This window comes from Xenopus tropicalis, chromosome 3 (assembly GCF_000004195.4).
Source record: "Xenopus tropicalis strain Nigerian chromosome 3, UCB_Xtro_10.0, whole genome shotgun sequence".
NCBI classification, from domain to species: domain Eukaryota; kingdom Metazoa; phylum Chordata; class Amphibia; order Anura; family Pipidae; genus Xenopus; species Xenopus tropicalis.
The window spans coordinates 68,381,074-68,404,040 of record NC_030679.2 but is presented as its reverse complement, the minus strand read 5'-3'; the positions used below and the strand labels follow the sequence as shown (position 1 = coordinate 68,404,040).

The following is a 22,967-nucleotide window of genomic DNA, read 5'->3' as shown; positions in this document are numbered from 1 at the left end:
TTCCATTTATATATATTTTATGCTGCAGGCTGTGAAAAGGTTCATGAAGCAAGAATGCAAGTGCCATGGGGTCAGTGGATCATGTACAGTCAGGACATGCTGGATGGCTATGGGAGATTTCCGAAAATCAGGGGACTACCTTCGCAGAAAATATAATGGAGCCATACAAGTAGTGATGAACCAAGATGGGACTGGATTTACAGTAGCAAACACAAGATTTAAGAAACCTACAAACAATGACCTGGTGTACTTTGAGAACTCTCCTGATTATTGTGTCAGAGACAGAGATGTTGGTAAGTTCTTACCCTTCATAGGTTTAGTGAAAGAAGAGAAAGTGATACAGCTCATTCTGGTTATGTTGAATTATAAAGTATTTTACTTTCGCTTTACCAAGCTCTTTGTATTTGATGCAATTTACAAGCCAACATTAAGTTCTTGGGTGTGAACTCAATCCCCCTAGATTTTGAATGTGAATCAATCTAGAGCCAAGGTCTTTTTATATAAGAATTGGTTATTTTAGGGAAAAAATAGTTTTTATGTGTTTACTGTGCCCTGACTGTAGTACAAGGTACTTTTTGAGCTCACAGCTCACTTATCATATTTTTTAACAAACAAAGAAAATAGTTTCAATAATTTTTATTGGAATTTTTTAAACATTATAGCCAAATAAAAGGCATTAAAATATTTTCAAACATTAATATTTACATTATGCAGAAAAATAATCTGCAGTACAAATAATAACAGCCGTTGAAAACTTATACATTCAGTATTGGTCAACATATGATAAAATATGATATGATATAATTTAATATTGTTGCTTAAGAAATTTGTTATGTACACGTATATTTATACACGTATACTAATCACGCGTTGAAAACGGCTAAGTTCAAACGTGCAAAACGCGTATAAACTGACACATCTCTAACTACAAAAAAAAAATAAAAAAAACAAAACATCACTAAAGCGTATTTTGGACTACGTAATCCAAATGCACTGTTGTCAATGTGGAGCTGAGCCTCCTAGGAAATGGGGGACTAAAACCGCCCTACTGAGATCGTAGGGGTCGCATCCATCTAAGGATTGATTGAACATAGTCAAGCTGTATCATTAAGAAATTTTGCTTCACCAAAAATATAGAACAATATTTTTACTATATTAAATTGATATGTCCCAATAAGGAAGTATACATACAGTAAAAACTATAACTACAACTACAACTAATAAAGTTGTATTCAGTTGCTAAGAGTTAAGAACAGTACGCTCTCCTCATAAATTATTGTGTTATGCAGAGTACACAACTGGAAAAGTCTCCATCTCTGTGAGAGGGTTTATAGGATGTATTGGATTATTAGATTTATGGGATTTATAACCTCTAATTAAGATCATTCAATTTAGTATCTGGATATATCGAATGCCAACAAACAAAGAAAATAAATCTTCAAAGTTTTACACTTTTATTTTACCACATCTTTAATTGCAAGACAATTCAGCAAGAACATGAATGCTTTTATGATAAAAAAAAAAAAAAAACATATTAAAGTGTAGTGGGTTGTCTTTTATATTTCTGTTAAATAAGTGGTCTTATTTTTTTTAAAAAAAGAAATTATTTTTTATTGATTTTGCATATAAAAAGGGATGGGGATACAGAAAAAAGAGGGAGGGAAGGGGGAATAAAGGTTACAGCCATAATTGAGTTTTACATTGCAAATGGTCTTATTTTTATTGTACAGTTGATTATACATTTGAGAAATTATTTGTGAGGTGCTCAACCCAACTTTTTACTCTGGCTGCAAACAACATTCTCAAGCTGTGAGCCGCTTACAATGCTAACCTGTTCCAATTGGCTGATTGGCTATTTTATTTTTATTAAAAAGTGATAGGCCCAAAAACACACTCAGTATGCCATGTTTTTCCCTCCATTCAGTGGTTACAAGTACATTAGTGTGCAGTTCTTTTGGCACAAGTCTGCTGCACCAATTGATGGAATCTGTTGTGCTCCTGGATTCCCTAGTGTAAATAGGTGCACTAGCACATGATTTAGCAGAAGAGTCAAGATGGTGGCATTGGTACTTGGCAAAACTACACAGAAGTGCAAGGAGCATACATTTAATCGATGGCATTAACAAGCAGGGGTGCTGCTGCTATAGGGCGCCTTGAGAAACTTGCCTTAGATGGCAGCACCCCTGAAGTTACCTGGGGCAGCAAAAAGCCTCTGTTGGTATCTTCCAAAGACAAAATTATAATTTTAAAATCTGAATTTTGGCTCTTTTAGTGCAGAGTGTGCTATTGCAAATAAAAGGGGAGGGGCTGCCTTGGGCGGCATTAGGGGTTGAAATGCTCCTAACAACAAGAGCAACATTTGCTTTTATTTTAGCGTGACCACGCTTGCAGTTTTTTTCCAAAAATTATTCTTTTGTTGTGATGATGCATATAGCCTCATTAACTGGAACAGTATGGTCATTTCTAGAGACAATTAAGTTGCGTCTGTAGACATTGTGACAACACCTTAGGAATAACACCTTCTCAAAGTGGGTGGTAATAGCAGGACTCCCTTGTGTCAGTGCGTGCATTTCTAACAGCACACTGAATCCTAGTGCATTGGCTGTAGATCCTATACCGCAGTCGAACCTGCCAAAGCAAAATTATATAGTTTTACATGCACAGACTTTCAGCTACTTTTTATTTTGATTAATTTGATTACCATCTTATGTTGGAACAATTTTTATGGCACAGTATCAATATATTCTATCTGTATATGACTCTGGTACCAGTAGAAAAAATAATCTACACAATTCATACATTTTTTGGGGTATTAATATTGGCCACTAACTAAACTAATTAAATAGAAAGCTTGGTGTTAGTGGGCATTTACTTTCATTCATTACATTGTTCTCTTGTGCAAAAACAATAATATTTTTTGTGGCCAAAATGAATTTCCCAAAGTGAAATAGAAAGAATGCATTAAGAAATAGGCTATATCAAAATGAGAAAGTTATTCGGTGAGAATTTTATTCTGGCTTTTTATGAATGTGAAAACAGTTTCACCATACAACGCCAAGTTGTATGGGCTATGGTACACTGGGTCTCTTCCATTATTTTTCAATGGTGGAGAAGCACCTAAACTTGAACAATATCCCTTTATATAGAAACCTTTATAGCCTAAGCAAGAGGAATCTACTTTTCTACTGGGTAAGAAACACCAGTCAAGGATACACTGGCCAGCACCTGGGGCTATAGTGCCTAAGCTGGGGAGTTACTGAGGCACAAATCTTCACTTCCAAAGGACTGTGGGTTGCCTTGGGCTGGTACAGAACCCAAAAACATAATGTGCAGCATTTCTAGCCTACTTTTTTGTTAAGCTTTAGTTCTCCTTTAAGGGTGACTTTAGAAATGATGTGGTTTAAAACCTAAGACTCCTTAGAACTTGTATTCATATTACTATTCACCATGCAAAGCAATTAATATAATACACAGTACTCAACAGGTAGAAGTTTGATGAACAGCTTTTCTTTCCAGGATCTTTTGGATAAATGGAGTGACGTATTCATTGGCACTGATGAAACAACTCCTTCTAATGTTAGATCAGCGGTGACTTCATTCCAAGATTCCAAATATTCTTGTATATCAAAACCTGAAATATATTGATTATGATGTCAGATTTACATGGAATGAGCTGATACAAGAAGAGCACTTAAGGAATGAAATAAGCAAAGACGCACTTAACCTGATTTTATAATGTTCCTCTCAAACTACGCTATTTTCTCTGAATTTCAATTGTAAGTCTGATATTGACTGTTGGTTTAAGGTCACATTGAAAAATGACGTCTTCCTAGCTTAAAGCTTAAGCAGCTTATTTCAGCTTGTGGTTTGAATTAATTAGGATTTGACTTACACTTTGTTGTATTCCCTTAATGCGTTACCCTAAATGATAATATTAGTTGTTATAGACTCAGCAGTGCCTCTGTGGGAATGATTATATAAAGTTAAAGTTTTCCTATAGCATTTAACTGCCATGTGAAAACTGCCAAAATAATGGAGGATGAAAAGGAAATTTAAAGGTGAGGATGAAATAGTTTGTGTCCCTTTACTTTGTGTTTCCTTGAAACACTTTCTAGAACTTAGCATTATTTTAAAGGGGTTATTCAACTGCAAACTACCTTCTATAATTATATGGACAATGATATTTACAGCTGGTCTTCATTTCTTCTTTGTGGATTTTTTAAAATTAAGATATTGAAAGTTGTATTGTTTGATACGTGAAACTTATCAGAGCTAAGATCTTTGTCCAAAAACATGTCAGCTTTTTTCCTTTATATTTCTCACCCCCCATTTTAGCTAATATACCATCTGTTTTCATATTATATTTTATTTTGTGCTGAAGTAGACATAAGAAATGTAAATTGTAAAGATACACAGTGCTTAACACTAAAATGTTACATTTTATGACCAAAAAGCCTTGTTTTGACAGAAAACTCAGAAATTCACATTGGAGTTGTTGCATTTAAACAGATAGCTAGTTTAAACACTGCACCACTACAGTATCAGGTGGAGAAAAGTCTAAAGCAGGGATCCCCCAGCTTTTTTTTTTTTACCTGTGAGCAACATTTAAATGTTAAAAAGGTTGAGGAGCAAAGCAAGTTTCAAAAAAGTTAATTGGTTGACCAGAAAGGGCTATGATTGGCAGAAGCCAGGAATTCAAAAATGAGCACCTGCTCATTTTTTTGTAGGCCACTGGGAGCAACATGGAAGGGGGTTAGTGAGCCTGTTGCTGGGGAACCACTGGTTGGGGATCACTGGTTGAAAGCAACTGGACTTTCTGAGTATTCTTTAAACTTCTCCACTAGATATGAATGAAAACCTTCAAAGATACACTGCACCATTAATTCCCCGGGTTCAGTTTTTCAAAATGATTGAGCCTGAATTGCTTTAGGTAGGAAACAGCTTTACAGATATTTATTCAATCTTTTTACCTTTTGACAGGCAGGGGCTTTCTGTGAATTAAAAGGGAATTTTTATGAGCTGTAAAGAAAGAAGTGCCAAGTTCTTCTGCAAAGTTATCTAAATAAATCATGATTGCATCCCTCCCTCAGGGAGGGCAGGAGGTAACTTGTCTATTGCTTGTGTACGACATGCTAAAGGGTCCTACTTCAGCAACTGTATGATTTTATATTTAAAAAGTAAAACACTCTAAAGATTTCACCATGTAATGCTAGAGTCCCTACACTCGCCAACTAACATTTTTACAGGGCAACCAACTGTTGAAGAAATATATTTTTCTTTTTATCAACTTGTGGTCCTTTGTCTGACCTTACTGCACCTACCACAGCTATTGTAATTCCACCATGGAGTTAATCTTTCAAAGGGTTACAATGTTCAACACCTAAGTGAAAACATGTTGATTATTTTAACTTTCTTTAGTACTTTGACTATGACTTCCTTATATTCCAGTATATTATGTAGGCCCCATGGCCCACAGGTCTCAGTAACCAGTTGTAATGGGACAAAGGGCATGTTTTGTCAGGGTTGGTTAGCACAGTGATGCTGCCTTTACTTGTATAAAACATTAGAGCTCAGTGTTAGACTGGCCCACAGGTATACCAGGAAAACCCCCGGTGGGCCCAGAAGTCTGGGGGCCCTCAGGCTTTTTATCATTAGGCCTAGTTCATGGTCATTTCTTATTTTTCTATATCAACAAAGAGACTTAATAGATAGAAGAATAGATTATAATATGTGAAGATAAAAAGAAACTAGGAAAATTCGAGGTTGATTAAGGAGCGAAGGAGAAGTAGTTTGAAGAGTGGGCCCCTGGCCTCCCAGTGCGACACTATTTATCTTGAACTTGCATCTGGGCCACAGCTGCACTCTGCACCTCACATTTGATTAAAAATTTGGTAGGAAGTGTAGAGCACAGCTCTGCGGCGCGAAATGCAGCCCGGTCCTTACTATCTGTCTGAATGACATGCAAGTTAGCGGATGGGAAAAGGGGCACCTACATGCTAGGTTTGTAAGAAACACAGAGACCTACCCAGGGCCGGTCTTACCAACTGCGGGGCCCAATTGGAACCATTTTTGCGGGGCCCCCTTAGTACATTGTGAATTATGCTTAGTACAGGGGGAATCCCTATGCTGCCATAGTTTTATAGTTTTTCAGGCTATTCCTGCTAAATTGTGCTTAATACTGGCACACCTTCCAGCATTTAAAAAATGTAAAAAGGGACAAAAAGCTCTGCCGGGCTGTCCCTGCTGAATTGTGCTTAGTACAGAGGAATCCCTATGCTGCCATAGTTTTATGGTATCTCTCTGTACAGGCTATGAGCAAACTTAGCAAACAACATTTTCTGGGCCCCCCTCCTCCCACACCCTGCCCCCAATGGCCCCTCCCCCAGTGACCTCTCCCATCAGTACAAAGGACACAGACATTGGTAGCCAGGGCCCCCCATAAAACGTTGGTAGCCAGGGCCACACTCCTAAACATTGGTAGCCAGCCCAAGGCCCCCCAAAACATTGCTGGTCCTCCACCAGTGTCCTCATACTATGGCCCGCATCCTCCAGCTCCCCCTCAAGCATCCTCCAGCATCCTCCAACTCTCCCCCCAGCATCCTCCAGCTCTCCCCCAGGCATCCTCCAGCTCCCCCAACTCTCCCTTCAGCGTCCTCCAGCTCCCGCAACTCTCCCCCCAGCATCCTCCAGCTCCCTCAACTCTCCCCCAGATGTCCTGCAGCTCCCATAACTCTCCCCCCCAGCATCCCCCAACTCTCCCCCCAGCATCCTCCAGCTCCCTCAACTCTCCCCCAGGCTTCCTCCAGCTTTCCCCCAGGCATCCTCCAGCTCCCCCAACTCTAACCCCAGCGCCCACCTGCTTCATCCTGCTCTCTCTCAGCGTCCCCCTACTCCTCCTCCAGCTGTCCGCTGCTGCTTGCATCCTCCGGCTCACTATGTCCTCACTTTTACAGGTTGTGCCCAGTGCGTACTAATTACCCGCTGACTACCAATGAAAGGGCCCGTCGTTTTTAAAGGGGACCCGGGCTAAAAAAAAGAGAGGTGTATCACGGCGGGGCCCCCATTGGCACGGGCCCGAGTGGTAGCAATAGGTCCAGCCCTGGACCTACCTCCAGAGTGCACACTGTGGGGCAAGTGGAAAAGAATTCTGCTACTTGAGTAGAATAACATATACCAATATGTTATACTAAATATTTAAAAAGAGAGAATGCAAACTTTACTTATTAGTTATAAATGCTATGTTATACCGTCCCCTGTAATCATTATAGATGGTTTAATGACCGGTATCCGATGGTTGGGATTAGAGATGAGCTAACAGATTTCTACTAGTCAAATATGAACCGCAGTAGCACAGTTGGTCTTTTTATGGGTCGTTTAGGAAGTCTGTTATGTTTTGCAGTGAATTATACTTTTCTCAAGGCACATAAGGTCACAACAATCTGTTTCAGAGGAAAAATGCAATATGATGGTGTGATGGTGATCTGTTTTCAATTAGAGTTTGTGAGATGCAGACAAAAAGAGAATGTTTTAAGGGCTTATACCTGATCTTCAATCTGTATAACTTTATAAAGCAAACAAAAGGCAAAGCATTCCTGTACATAAAATAATAATTATAATGTAAACTAATACAAATACAGGTATGGGATCCATTATCCGGAAACCCGATATCCAGAAAGCTCTGAATTACGGAAAGCCTGTCCCCCGTAGATTCCATTTCAATCAAATAATTCAGATTTTTAAAACTGATTTCCTTTTTCTCTGTAAAAATAAAACAGTGCTTTGTATTTGATCCCAACTAAGATATAATTAATCCTTATTGGGGGCAGAACAATCCTATTGGGTTTAATTAATGTTTTATTGATTTTTTTTTAGTAGACTTTAAGGTATGGAGATCCAAATTACGCAAAGACCCCTTATCCATAATACCCTTGGTCCCAAACATTCTGAATACAGGTCCTATACCTGTATGTGTAATTGTTTTACTTTGCGATTTTAATTCATTTTTACTGATTTTTTTGCATTTTCAGTTCTGTGCTTGTTTTTTTTCCCCAATCTGTTCACAATTAGTTTAATAGAATTGGGATTCTGACATCCAGTTTCACTTTGTTTTATTTTGTTATTGATATGATTGGCCTAATTATTGATTGTATTCCCTTCTGTTTTATTCTAGCAATTTGTTTTTTTCATATTTACAATCTTTGTGCAGGAGCTGTAAGGAGATTTAAAAAACCTGCTAACTTTACCAATTGTTTGTAGTTTGCATTAGAATTACAAATTTACTATTGATGGGCGAAATTGTGACACATTCGCCAAATTTTTTTTGCATTATTTTCGCCATTTCGCAAATCTTTTCAAAGATTTGTACATTTTTCGTCAAAGTGAACAGAACAGATTTGCTCATCACTAATATTTACCCTATATATATATATATATATATATATATATATATATACAGTATATATAATAATTAAAATTGGATTTGATTACTCAAAAATCTCTAATTGTGAAATAACTCAAACTACAAAAAGCATTTAAAATTAAGTGAAAAAACAAATACATTGTACAAACTATTATTGCTGTGGGATTCTGGTCAATACAAGTCTGTTATCTCTCCACTCCTGTACATACAGTATTTGGCATTGGAACTATCAAGAGTCATGGGCTTTTCATGCATATTATAGAATTTGGAATTGGATACTGATTCCCATGTACTATGTACTTTCCTACCTTATAGGGCTTTCTGGGGCTAACTTACTGTTAAGGGATCCCTGCAACTCGAATCTCCATAAAACTATATTGATGTGGTATTGATTGCTTGTTAGTCAAGGGGCTTTTGTGCATAATATAAAATGTTTATGTATTTCTCTGTATTATGAAAATTGTGTAATTTTATTTGAAATTAAAACCATATACCTTGTGGAATCCCCCACACTTCAGGGAGATTTATAAAGCTTAGGTTGTCCTGGGACAAAAAAAGCATTGTTTTCCTAGGCAATTTAAAATAGCACCCAGGCAATGACCCTGAATTGAAAGGGCACAAAACAGTACAAAATCTCTGGCAGTTAACTCAAGACCAGTGCCAAAGTCAGCTGGCAGTAAAATATGTAAAGAATTTTAGTACTAGGTGCTTAAATACTAAAGTCATGGCATGCTACATAAAAATCGCAGAACCCTGGCAGATTGTGCCAATACGTAAGGTCTAAAATTTCACCTTCTCAATAAACAATCTCTAGTGGGGCTCAGTCCCTAGGTGTTTAATACATAGGAGGATAGGTGTCAGTTTTTATTTTTACTTTAATAAACTTGTGTACAGTTGGTTGGGCATGTGTACTGTCTGTCATGACTGAGTAACTTTATTATTTAGAGTGTCATGATAAATCAAGGAGTTATTTAATGCCCTGGTCCTAAATCTTCTCACAGTTACTGAATCCTGAGCATTTGTCAGTCTCTGCAGTATTCCAAAGCATTGCTTCACCCTTATTGTATTCTATTCACTATTTCTTTCCAGGCTAGCCTACTTCTCATTTCCTGTGTATTCTGCTGGGCGATTTTAATAATATACCCTGTGAAATATTTATTAGCAAACTCAGAGGCAGCAGAAATACAGTTCTCACCACTTTTTTTAGCTGTAAAATTAATCTGAGATAATCCAAATGTGACTTCGCTAAATCGTAAAGCAGACACTGCCATTTGCACTGTAACTCAAAAGGTCAGTTAAGAAAATATGGAAACTAGCCTAAAAGAGCATGTGTATGTACTGTGTGTGTGTGTATATATATATATATATATATATATATATATATATATATTGAAGAAAAGACCAGCAACACCGGATCTATTGCAAACAATCAATTATATATTGAAAAATACATGAACAGCCTATATATATATATATATATATATATACAGTGGTGTGAAAAACTATTTGCCCCCTTCCTGATTTCTTATTCTTTTGCATGTTTGTCACACAAAATGTTTCTGATCATCAAACACATTTAACTATTAGTCAAAGATAACACAAGTAAACACAAAATGCAGTTTTTAAATGAGGGTTTTTATTATTTAGGGAGAAAAAAAATCCAAACCTACATGGCCCTGTGTGAAAAAGTAATTGCCCCTTGAACCTAATAACTGGTTGGGCCACCCTTAGCAGCAATAACTGCAATCAAGCGTTTGCGATAACTTGCAACGAGTCTTTTACAGCGCTCTGGAGTAATTTTGGCCCACTCATCTTTGCAGAATTGTTGTAATTCAGCTTTATTTGAGGGTTTTCTAGCATGAACCGCTTTTTTAAGGTCATGCCACAACATCTCAATAGGATTCAGGTCAGGACTTTGACTAGGCCACTCCAAAGTCTTCATTTTGTTTTTCTTCAGCCATTCAGAGGTGGATTTGCTGGTGTGTTTTGGGTCATTGTCCTGCTGCAGCACCCAAGATCGCTTCAGCTTGAGTTGACGAACAGATGGCCGGACATTCTCCTTCAGGATTTTTTGGTAGACAGTAGAATTCATGGTTCCATCTATCACAGCAAGCCTTCCAGGTCCTGAAGCAGCAAAACAACCCCAGACCATCACACTACCACCACCATATTTTAATGTTGGTATGATGTTCTTTTTCTGAAATGCTGTGTTACTTTTACGCCAGATGTAACGGGACACGCACCTTCCAAAAAGTTCAACTTTTGTCTCGTCGGTCCACAAGGTATTTTCCCAAAAGTCTTGGCAATCATTGAGATGTTTTTTAGCAAAATTGAGACGAGCCTTAATGTTCTTTTTGCTTAAAAGTAGTTTGCGCCTTGGAAATCTGCCATGCAGGCCGTTTTTGCCCAGTCTCTTTCTTATGGTGGAGTCGTGAACACTGACCTTAATTGAGGCAAGTGAGGCCTGCAATTCTTTAGATGTTGTCCTGGGGTCTTTTGTGGCCTCTCGGATGAGTTGTCTCTGTGCTCTTGGGGTAATTTTGGTCGGCCGGCCACTCCTGGGAAGGTTCACCACTGTTCCATGTTTTTGCCATTTGTGGATAATGGCTCTCACTGTGGTTCGCTGGAGTCCCAAAGCTTTAGAAATGGCTTTATAACCTTTACCAGACTGATAGATCTCAATTACTTTTGTTCTCATTTGTTCCTGAATTTCTTTGGATGTTGGCATGATGTCTAGCTTTTGAGGTGCTTTTGGGCTACTTCTCTGTGTCAGGTAGCTCCTATTTAAGTGATTTCTTGATTGAAACAGGTGTGGCAGTAATCAGGCCTGGGGGTGACTACAGAAATTGAACTCAGGTGTGATAAACCACAGTTAAGTTATTTTTTAACAAGGGGGGCAATCACTTTTTCACACAGGGCCATGTAGATTTGGAGTTTTTTTTCTCCCTTAATAACGTAAACCTTCATTTAAAAACTGCATTTTGTGTTCAATTATGTTATCTTTGACTAATAGTTAACGGTTTTGGATGAGCAGAAACATTTAAGTGTGACAAACATGCAAAAGAATAAGAAATCAGGAAGGGGGCAAATAGTTTTTCACACCACTGTGTATATATATATATATATATAAATATATATATACAGAAAAGAACAGAGCACACCCTAATAGTAATCAAATGCCCCGGGTGCTTGCAAAAACCATGTATATAGCAAGACAATGAGCCGCACACACAGGGACTTAGTTAGAAAACAAAATTTTTTTTTAATGAAAACGATCTAACATTTCGAGCACCAACTGTGGTTTTTCCCTGAGGAAGAGCACAGTTGGTGCTCGAAACGTTGGATCGTTTTCATTAAAAAATTTTTTGTTTTCTAACTAAGTCCCTGTGTGTGCGGCTCATTGTCTTGCTATACATATATATATGTATATATATACACACACACGCACGCACATATATACTTTATTGTGCATCCTCTTGCCCAAATTCTGTAGCCCTGTTGGAAAAAGAACAAAGTTAGATAATCACATTATCTCTTTTCTTTGAATTATAGTATCTAATAAGATTTGCTTTGCCTAATAGTAACAGAAGTACTATTTAAGGGCAATAATATGGGGGGGCTTTTTAGGGTGAAGATGCATGGAGCTATTAAGTAGAAACTAAATGTCAGGCTACTAAATGCCAGAAAATACCCTGCCATAGACAATAATGAGAATTGCCTCTGCTAAAACACACATAGAGAATTATCAGTAAATGATCAGCATTGTTTATTCTTGTAGCCGTGACAAGTAGCTGCTACTAGTAGCTCTGTGTGTCTTCACCCTTAGTGCTTTCTGTTCTTATGTAACCTGAAAATGGGGCACCCAATGTTAAACCATACTGACTTACCCCTGCAATGCCTTCCTTTGTTATTATTATGCAGCACTCTAATCAGTAGCCATGTCCTGCCTGCAGGGTGCTTTTATATTTTTATAATAGGTCATTTAAGGATGTGATACAAAAGTACCATAAGGGCAGTGGCACACGGGGAGATTAGTTGCCCACGATAAATCTTGACTATTGCGGGTGACTAATCTCCCCGACATGCCATCCCACCAGCAAGAATTTAAATCGCAAGTGGGATGGTATACACGTCGCTTCACTTTTCCAAAGTCGCCAGAAATTTACTTGTGAGGCAACTAGCATAAAATGCTACATTTACTTTCATTATTCAACTTGCAGAAGATTAGTTAAAGCCATTTGTTTATTGGTTGCAGCAGTGGTGAAAATATATCCATTTTCAGCATCAGTGACTTCTGTTTTAAAGTACTCTGTACTTAAAAGCATTCTGTTGTAGTTTTTATTTCAAATTACACTGTTTACATAGCAAATAATTCACTTTACTATATACAATGTTATTCTTTAACCAAAAAATGTATATTTATTTATCTGTAATATTGGTGTGTAGGCGCCATCTCAGTGCATTGTGCCTGAGTCTGAGCTTTCAGAAGGAGCCAGTGCTACACATTAGAACTGCTTTCAGGTAACCTATTGTTTCTCCTATTCCCATGTAACTGGAGGAGTCCTGAAGCTGGATTTCTTACTATTAAGTGCTATTCTGATATCTACTGGGAGCTGCTATCTTGCTACCTTCCCACTGTTCTGCTGATTGGCTGCTGGGAGGGCGATGATATCACTCCAACTTGCAGCTCAGCAGTAAAGTGCGTCTAAAGTTTATTAGAAGAGCACAGTTCACATGGCTGTGGCACCCTGGGAAATTAAAAATATGAACTGATGCATTTTGAAAAAAACATGTTTTGCCATGGCAGTATTCCTTTAAAATATAATGCACTGTTGCCCTGCACTGGTTAAAGTTGTGTGTTTGCTACAGTAACACTACTATATTTTCTATAAATAAGCTGCTGTGTAGCAATACCCCAAGCAGTGCTTTACCTTAGGGGCAGCACATTATGGCATTAAAATGATGTAACAGGCTACATATGATCTGGCAGATGCTTAAATGATCCACATCCCTTTCTACTGCTGCTGCCATCCCCCGACACTTCCTAGTCCTGTCTCTATTAAAGTCCCTTTGACTTATGGTTGTTCCATATAAACTTTGCATACCATCTGCATTTTCCTTTCGGTACATTTAAAGCAGACTCTAACTGTTCCCCTTTAGTTGCCTCTCGCAGTTACAATAATTAGTGGTACAGGTTAAAGGCGCAGCAGTCACGGATTTACTCACAGCATCAGTGCAGTTGGCCAAGACTAAAGTAGACAAGCGACAGCCACACTTTGCTGGCCTGTGTGAGCATCGAAAACTCTTAATTCCCAAATCACAGTCACTCCTGTTATACCTGCTTGTGCAATTGCCCCATAGGATTCAGTTTGTCACAAACGTACCATCTGTTGGCTGAAGGCATTGTACCCCTTGCAGCTTTGTAGGACTCTCTGTTTACAGATATCTGTAGTAATGATAAATGGAGGCTACATTGTGAGTCCTACCTGCACCCACCAAACATTTATGAGTGTCACTATGGGAAATTGTTGATAAGACCAACTTGGAGAAATGCTTTGTGTTCACTAAATAGATTTTACACATATTTAAAGGACACTTAGTTTATTAACTGTATGCTATCCCAAGACAGATATAAAATTTCACCTCCTCAAGTACCTTTCACAAACTACTTCCATAATCTTCAATCTGAAAGCACTTAACACTTGTGTAATTTTCCAGTATAAATAATTTGGCAGAATCCAGAAGGTGTTGAATCTCTAAAAGCAAATGTAATGATGTGAAGGAAGAGCATTTAATGGACAAAAACTTAATCCCCCCCATTTAATATATTCTCCATTTTCCTCCCCTCTGGTTGCTCACTGGATTTTAGATGAAGGCCTCCCTCAATTTATCTTTTTTGTGCAATGAGTCACTTTCTGACTTTGAGCCGGGCCTGTTATTGATGTCTAGCAGCCTGCGTCACGCACAACATGCCCTTCCGAGTAGCAGGCAAGGAGAGCAATGATGTGATCGCTGAGTGTATATCACTGGATGAGACTCCAGCAAAGTTAGCTGTCAGACTGTATTTAGAGGGGAATGTTAAAACCCAAGTGTTTATTTATCCTATACTATATATCCAGACAAATGTAGGATCAAACTCTTACCCGTGTTATAAATTTATTAAACAACGTTAGATGGAAAAATGGGATGTTTCTAACTGTCACAGACAAGTCCATGGTGCCCCTTAAACTGAGTCTGGCTGTACATCATTTTACACTTTACATAAGTCTAAGAAGGCAGCCTGTTATTCACGTGTGATTAAATATGAAGGTGGTTTTACTTTACATAATTAATTATGGTACATCTAACTTTTTATTTTTAGCTTCTAAAAACCAAGTTGGTAGGGGACTCCTGTTAACTTAGTTTTCTTCATTTTTCGCTCACTAACTTGTCCAACTTAACAGGAAAACCACCCTCAACATTTAGACCTATATTCTTCCAGTGCCTCATTTCAAAGTGCTGTATAGATTTCTGTTACATTAAAAGATCATAGGGGAGATTTCCCAATGCCCCTGACACAGCTGCAAGTACACAAATGTGCCCCTTAGTGATCATTCACTGAGTACTTGTGTCTGGGGCATGCCTGCTCTACACCACCTCACAAGCATACCCCCCCCCCCCCCTTAGAACTTGCCATAGGGCAGACAGTAAGTACAGGGCTGGCTCCCTTACTGGCAAGTCTGAATGATGTGCAAGTTAGAGAATGAGTAGGGGCACAGGAGGAGGGAGGCCTGCTCTATGCAGGGAAGTGCTGCTTTCATCCAGTGATAGGTCCTGTACTTAAAAATATACTTTGTGGCTATCTTAGCTGTAATAAGCCCTGTTTTGTATTTATGTAGGAAAGTATAGTATCAGCATTTTTAGTTTACATGACAGGAAATAACGCAGCTTTTACTGTAACAGGAAGTAGTGTGGGAGTACAAGGCAGAACTCTGTCCATTAATTGGCTGATGTGACCTAGCATGTATTTGTGCCTTGGTTTGTTTGTGTGCACTGTGCACTATGATCCCAGGAAGCAGCCCTTAATTCTTAAATGGCAATTTTCTGTTTAGGAGTACCCAATAGCACATACTACTAAAAAGTATATTTTTATGAAATGATTTATTTAGATGAAGCAGGGTTTTACATATGGGCTTGTTTATGCAATATATTTTTATAGAGACCTACATTGTTTGGGGTATAGTTTTCCTTTAAGACTTGTGAGGTTCTGATATTGCATGGAACCCTCAGGGTATGGATCAGCATTATTACAGAAACTGATACCACAGATGAATGCTATAAAAAAAAAATGTTTTTATACACAATGCTGGAGAGGACTAAATAATTTTCTGCCTGAGAATGTTAATGTGTGTGTTCTTCTTAAATGGATTCTTTATTTGGTGCTAATAAATGAGTGAGGAAGGCAAGTAAGCCCAATGTTGTATTCATAAGACATTCCAGATGTTCAGAGCAGGTCCCATAGTTACGGAGTTGTTAGGCTGAAGGCGCTGTTGAGTGGGGAAGATGTGTACTGTGTATGTTTGATGCCTGGGTGTTCATTTAGGTATGTATATGGCAGCTAAACACAAGCTGGAGAATTAACACAAAATAGAAAAGTCTGTCTTCTTGCTTCGCAGATGCGGAGGAAAAAAAAAATATTTGGAAGAAGAATTTAATAATTATAAATAATAGAGTTTAGGGACCATGCATATGTGAATCAAACAGCAATCACATTTCAATAAAGAAACCCCTATACGGTTCTGCTCTGTGTAAACTTATACAGTATAGATGCAATGACACTGCCTCATCAATGCTGCACATAGTATTTCCCAACTACAAGCTATGTCAGTAGGGAAAGCCTGAGCTGGATTGCTTGTCCCAGGCAAGGCACATCCTTCCAATTCTATGGGATCCTTGTCTGTCCTGCTGCTCCTAGCTTTAATAGACATGTACAGCGATAACATCGTGAAAATGGCCAGTAACCACTTACACACAGTGCACTGAATGGTAATTAAAAATATGGAGACTTACTGGCTGTAACTTTGCAGGCAAGGATATTTACTGTCCTAAGGTTGTTCTGCATTTAGGAAGGATGCAGAGAGTAAATAAATATTTTATTTCACAAAATCTTCCCAGGCAAAGGGCACCTGATGGCTGGCTCTGGTAGCAAAGACTTCTCATGATATCCTATGGGAACCTCATTGCCTGTGGCAAACCACAGAAAGCCTTCAGTGAGCATTATGTTAAAATGAACAAGCCCAGTACTTGTACATTGCGTTTGCTCAAAAACATCCCCCACATTTGCTTTGTGTTTTTAGAGCACATACAGGTATGGGATCCCTTATCCGGAAACCCATTATCCAGAAAGCTCCGAATTACGGAAAGCCTGTCTCCCATAGACTCCATTTTAATCAAATAATTCAGAATTTTAAAACGGATTTCCTTTTTCTCTGTATTAATAAAACAGAACCTTGTAACTGATCCCAACTAAGATATAAATAATCCTTATTGGATGCAAAACAATCCTATTGGGTTTAATTAATGTTTCATTGATTTTTTAATAGATTTAATGTATGGAGATCCAAATTACGGAAAAACCCCTTATCCGGAATACCCTTGGTCCCGAGCATTCTGGATAATGGGTCCCATACCTGTATTAAGATAATGTTTATAGCAGTAAATAAATATCATATGGTTTATTGCCATACCCATGTTAAAAGATGTTTTTTTTCTAAAAAAAAAAAAAAAATATTGCAGGTTCCCTTGGAACAGCTGGAAGAATCTGCAACCAGACCTCCCGTGGCATGGACAGCTGTGAGGTCATGTGCTGTGGTAGAGGGTATGACACTGCTCGCATCACCAAGATGTCAAAATGTGAGTGCAAGTTCCACTGGTGCTGCTCAGTACGGTGCAAGGACTGCATAGAAACTGTGGATATTCACACATGCAAAGCACCCAAAGGTGTCATCTGGAAGGAAAATTACATGAGTTAACTGAAGATTTTCCCCCTCCTGCTGAACAAACCACAGTAGACGTGAAGAAACCAATCAACTTCAGGGACACAAAGAACATAGAAAGTCCTCAACTTACTGTATTAAATGTGCTGTTAAATTATAATAAATTAAGATATAATTGATGTGAGTACTACTTTTGCAGAATTGTGTTGTATTTACTGTTGTAAATTATTACTGTATGTGTCTCAAATATGTTTCCTAGTAAGGTTGTGGCATTTACATCCTATAGCTGTAGGGATAGGCAACATGTGGCCTTTATACTAATTGTGCATAAATAATAATTTGCACTTGAAAATGAAAATAAAATCTCGGTTAAGTGTGTTTATTTTTTATGTATGTTCATTACATATGGGTTCCTCCATGACACCTGCAGTTGGAAAAACAAATGTATGTGATGTGGCAAGTTACAGTGAGCAATCCCCCACCATCTGCACCATTGAATTCAACCAGAGAGCACTGGGCAGGGCGGCATTGTGTGTGCCACAGGCCTTATCTGAACAGTCCCAAAGCAGTGCAAGATGTATGAGCAAGCTCTAACAATTAGCAGCTTGCCTTCAGAAGGATAGTTAACAGATTTACAGCAGCGTTCCTTAGTCAATAGTTCTGCTGAAGGCAACTCGGTAAGACTGCCTTTGTAACTATAGAGTTGCGTCCAGGCACAATCATGTGTCCACCTATAAAATAACTCATGGAGACACCCATATGTTATAAACAGACATAGCAATTTATAATAAGACCACACTCCAAACTGAGATTTTATTCTATTTAAATACATTTAATCAGATTTTTTGATTCAATTAAAATAAATATTTACACAGTCTACACCTGATTCCCTTTACTCTTACATAATTCCATTTGCAGTCATGGACAGAAATATTGGCTCCTTTACACTTTTTGCAAATAACTCACAACTAGTGCAAAAGAGGTCTGATTTTGAAAAAACAAAACAAAATTCCTTATTGCATTCTTAAGAAGACATACCTTGGTAACCCCAATGTCATGATGCCATGCATAGACTTAAGGCACATCTGTTCATAGGACATTCTCTCCAAGGGATTTTGGCTTGTTTAGGTGGTTTTTTCAAACTCCCATTGGCTTTTTCTATGTTTATCTGTCACAAGTTTAGTTTTCCCTGGTGACAGATGGCGGGGGTTGAAATTGCTGTTCTTCATATCTGAATGTCAGCATGAGGTTTGTTTGGGTACAGTATGTGATCTTGTCGTGTTCAGAGTTTATTACCTGTACTTGAACTGATAGAAGCTGATGAACTCAATACACACACTTCAATATATTGTTTAACAGCCTGAAACTATTAAAGGAGAATGAAACTCAAAGTTGAAGTAGGACTTCCCTCTACTGGCACACTCCTTAACTGCAGCAATGAAGCCCTGCTCTGTACTGTTCTTAAAGCAGATTTGTGCTAATGAGTAAGCACCTGCCATGACTGCCCGCTCAACTTCCAGTGCTCTCTGATGGTGATCACCAACCAGCAGCATGCAGTTTGCTCTGATCATCCCCAGAGAGGAGCGGAAACTGAGCAGGTACCAACACGGCTGCACACCTCTTAATATTCAAGAACAGAACTTGGGACAGGGCTATCCTGCCAGGTTTCTTTCTGTAGTTGGGGAAAACTCAAACATTCCAAATAGGGCTCATTATTTTTTTCTGCAAGTGATGAATTTGGCAGTATTAAGGTACACAGCTAAATGCACTCAATCATGCTGCTTTTTAAGAAAAGGATCACCAACTTACCTTACCTTCCGATCTAGAACATTATTTATACATAGTTTAGTCACACAAATAAATACAGAAGAGCCCTTAATGGTTGAGGAATGGAACTGTCCGACCAACAGTTATCACTTACCTTGTAAGTAGTGAGTGGAGCATCCCTCTCATTCCTGTCTACACTAGTGCAGTCTTGTTTCAATGAGAGCACAATTCCTATTGCATTGGCACACTCCTTATAGCAAGGCTACATTACAGGCAAGAGTTAGAATGTTAGCAACCTTGGTGATCCAACATTCCTCTTTCAGTATCCAAAAACTGTTGTTGGGTGCAGATACCGTTTAAATGAATTTACAGCACATATACATATAAAGTGCAGTGACCCTTCAGATACCTGCTGTGAAGAAGGCTGGGCACTAAAGTTTAACGGCTGCTGTAGTGTGGGCATTACAAAGCTATTTTAGTGTGCCCGATGCTCAAACCAAAAGCCATTGTTACTTCACCAGCAAGCGATTAACTGTACCTCTTATTTATGTGCATGGCACTTTTTTAAATCAGCTGCTGGTTAGATATACATTTGTGCATTATATGAATTATAAAAAATAACTGACTAGCTAGCTAGAATGTATATATGGCAAGTCACTAGCAACATTTCCATTGTTCCAAGTTTATGGAGAACATACACCACAGCATAGGTCCAGTTTTGTTTTTCTTGCTGGCAGTCTTGGACTGGAATACACGAGTAGCAAATAACCATCTTGCCTGGCATGTGAGAGCATGCTACTTACTGCTACTAAGAAAGCAAACTAGCACCACGTTTTCTGCTGCCATACACAAAATTTTATTCTGAAGATCTGTTTTTCTTTTTCTTCTTTTTTTTTTTTGTTTTTTTACTGAAGGAAAAATAGAATAAACCAAACTTCTTTTCTTTTTACAACAAAAACAGTTTGTATATGAGAACATACAGTCCATTCATTTCCAGGTAATGGTTTCCCTTTTTATCATGCTTTACTCTAGTCAACAAAAAGTTGGCAGGTAACATGTCATGGCAATATGTCCGTGCTGCGGGGGTCTCAGATCCGGGTGAGCTGGTGCCACAGACTGGAAGGAAGGATGCTTTCCACTTTCTCCATGACAAAGTTTAAAGGGGCAAAGAGGGTACTCAGGAACTGCAAAGATATGAGACAAAAATGTGTTGTCAGTTCAGATGTGCAAAGTGCCCAGGTATCGAGTTACACAATATTTTATGGGATTTATGCAGCGTCCAACATAATGAAAGATTAATTCAATAAAAATGGGTGTATGTGTAAAATCAGATAGAATCTTTGCTTTGATACATTTAGCGCTGTTTATCTCTGCATAAGTACTATATTCACTGTGTAGTCACCCACTTGGTGTAGATAAAAAGAAAACTCGGAAAGGTAGAGTCTATCAGTGGTACAATAATACCAGTGCCCTAGGCCTAGATTGTATGCTGCCTGGCATTTAAAGGGTAAGAAACTATATTAGACTTTCTAATATAGTAAACAGATTTTTCACCTGTTTTAACCACTACATTATATTTAAACACATATAAATCCCTTTAAATTTTTTTGTTACTGGTCCTTTAACATGACCTACATAAGGTAGAAGTTTTTCTGTAAAAGTCAGCACGAATTAGACATCAGACTAATGCAACCTTACATTTGCCATGTTATGCAATATCCAACTGGCAAAATTCTATATATGATTAACCATATAACAGTAATCTGATGGATCAGCATGTGGTTCAGCAAGGGCCTGTGCATTTACACCAGAGCAGCCAAGTCAATATTATGGGAGGGAACAACAACTGTACACAAAATTGTGAGCTTGGTGTATACATTATATGTAGAATCTGAGTGCTGGGTCATTTTAACAAAAGATCTGTTAGAAAAATCCAATGTATATGATTTGTATCCTATCTAAAAGCAGAGCACACATGAGCAGCTGGACCTGTGCTGCTGCCAATTCAAGAATACGCAAAGCGATCAGGCGTGGGTACCAACTCTTTGATTGAATCCACAATCAGTGCCACAGCCCTAAACTATTCATCAGCCAAGCTAGGTATCTGAGCCATTACAGCCACAAGCCACCACAGGCATTATCCAGAACACCAGTATACATAACATACAATAACTGGACAAAGAAGTCCATTTCTTAGTCTGTAAATGACTAATGTTCTTGTTCCACAAACTGTTAAGCACTGTAGAATGATATAAATCACAGTTTTGAAACAAATCACCAATATGTCTACTCCATGAAATTAGTTATGGTGCTTACATGAAACCAGGGCAAAAAAATGGATGTAAATTCCCACATATGTAAAATAACCACATAGGAATATCCCCACATATATTTAATATCTGTGTACAGATTCTTCTTCACTTTCCTTTGTACAAAACATCTGGAAAACCCCAAAGCATAAAAACCTACTACACATTTAAATGATAAATAGGCATGAAATCATTCATTTCCTAGTCATGCCTTTCCATCAGTTCAGCTTTAAAATGTCCAACTTTGAAAAGCCTCAAAGCAAGTGTTCATAAAATACTCCCATCAGTAAACCCACCTACCTAAACTGAAAGAGAACTCTAATTAGCTAAACTCTATACTGTGTATTGGCATTTTTGCTAAAAAGAGGAAATGAGATGATATAAAGAGAGACTGAAGCAATGGCAGGCTATAATAAGCTGACTGCTGCTACATGTGCACTGTTTAAGAGACTGATACATATTCCAGTTTAATAAGAGTCTTTTTATTTAATAGGCCACTTAATAGGATACCTTCTGTGGGTTATATCTCTGCCCCTGGCTTGTGGCAGCACACATATGTACACAAGGGCTCTCCTTCCCACGTGTCACACTGTGCAGCCATTGAGTGCATGTCTACATTAGCGCTGGGTGTTGTGAGCATTAAAATGGCGCCTTTAATCTAGTGAGGAATACTACTACCCCCATAATTTTGAAATTCTGCATGTATATAAAATGATCCCATATACTTCTCAGATTCAGACTTTTTAAAATATCTGTATGTTACACTATTGTGCTTAATTATCAATTTTTTCCAGCTTGTGAATTTGAGTGTTTTTTTTCTAAATCGAATAAACTCGCATATTGAATGTTTGCTTATTTAACAAGGAAAATTCCTTTGAATAAAAAACTTGAATACTTCTCATTTTTAGAGTTTACAAACTCCAAAAACTCAAAAAATCCGAGTTTCAAAATATGGTTTACCAAAGACAACTCCCATTGACTTCTACAGAAACTCGTCAGACATTCAAGTTTTTTAACCATAACTTGAATGTGAGTTTTTTTTAGCACAAAAAAACTCAAATTGTGAAAAATTGTGGAAAAAAACCTCAAACTTTGATAAACCTCCTCCTACATAACACACAACTCACCGTCAATTATTGAAATCATAGGGGCACCAAAATGAAGCAAGTACTGCACCCCAGCACTGAGATTACTGGTATGAATGAACAAATTAAACAATAACACGTGTATCACTTGCACAAAACCCATGAAATAATATCAGGTGGTTTGCGCAATGATATGCAGTTTATGTAGGCAGGACCAAGATAATTAACACAGACTCACGGCTTTTGCAAAGACTCCCATGAGCTCTGGAAACTGGTGTGTAAGAAGGGCCAGCATGGCTGTGAAGGAGCAGAGACCTGCAGTGAACAGAATGAAAAAGGGAAGCTCCTTCTTTGGGTACACTGAAACTTCATGAAAAGCTGCAAGATAAAAAGAAACAATAATTATTATTAT

General features: G+C 38.1%; 2 protein-coding genes across 4 annotated transcripts in view; one reads left to right on the top strand and one right to left on the bottom strand.

The window, feature by feature from the left end:
• Positions 1-17,581, top strand: part of wnt2 (Wnt family member 2) — a 28,786-nt gene extending 11,205 nt beyond the window's left edge. The window contains exons 4-5 of the mRNA XM_012959950.2: positions 29-293; positions 17,195-17,581. Coding sequence (XP_012815404.1) covers positions 29-293; positions 17,195-17,430 — 501 coding nt within the window. The 3' untranslated portion in view covers positions 17,431-17,581. The remainder of the gene's footprint in view (positions 1-28; positions 294-17,194) is intronic.
• A 2,420-nt stretch (positions 17,582-20,001) lies between these two features.
• Positions 20,002-22,967, bottom strand: part of st7 (suppression of tumorigenicity 7) — a 64,527-nt gene continuing 61,561 nt past the window's right edge. For 2 of the 3 annotated variants that reach the window (XM_012959075.3, XM_012959076.2), the window contains exons 14-15: positions 22,794-22,933; positions 20,002-20,345 (exon numbers count right to left, since the gene is read on the bottom strand). In XM_012959075.3, the coding sequence (XP_012814529.1) occupies positions 20,250-20,345; positions 22,794-22,933 (236 nt within the window). In that variant the 3' untranslated portion in view covers positions 20,002-20,249. 3 annotated transcript variants of the gene reach the window in all.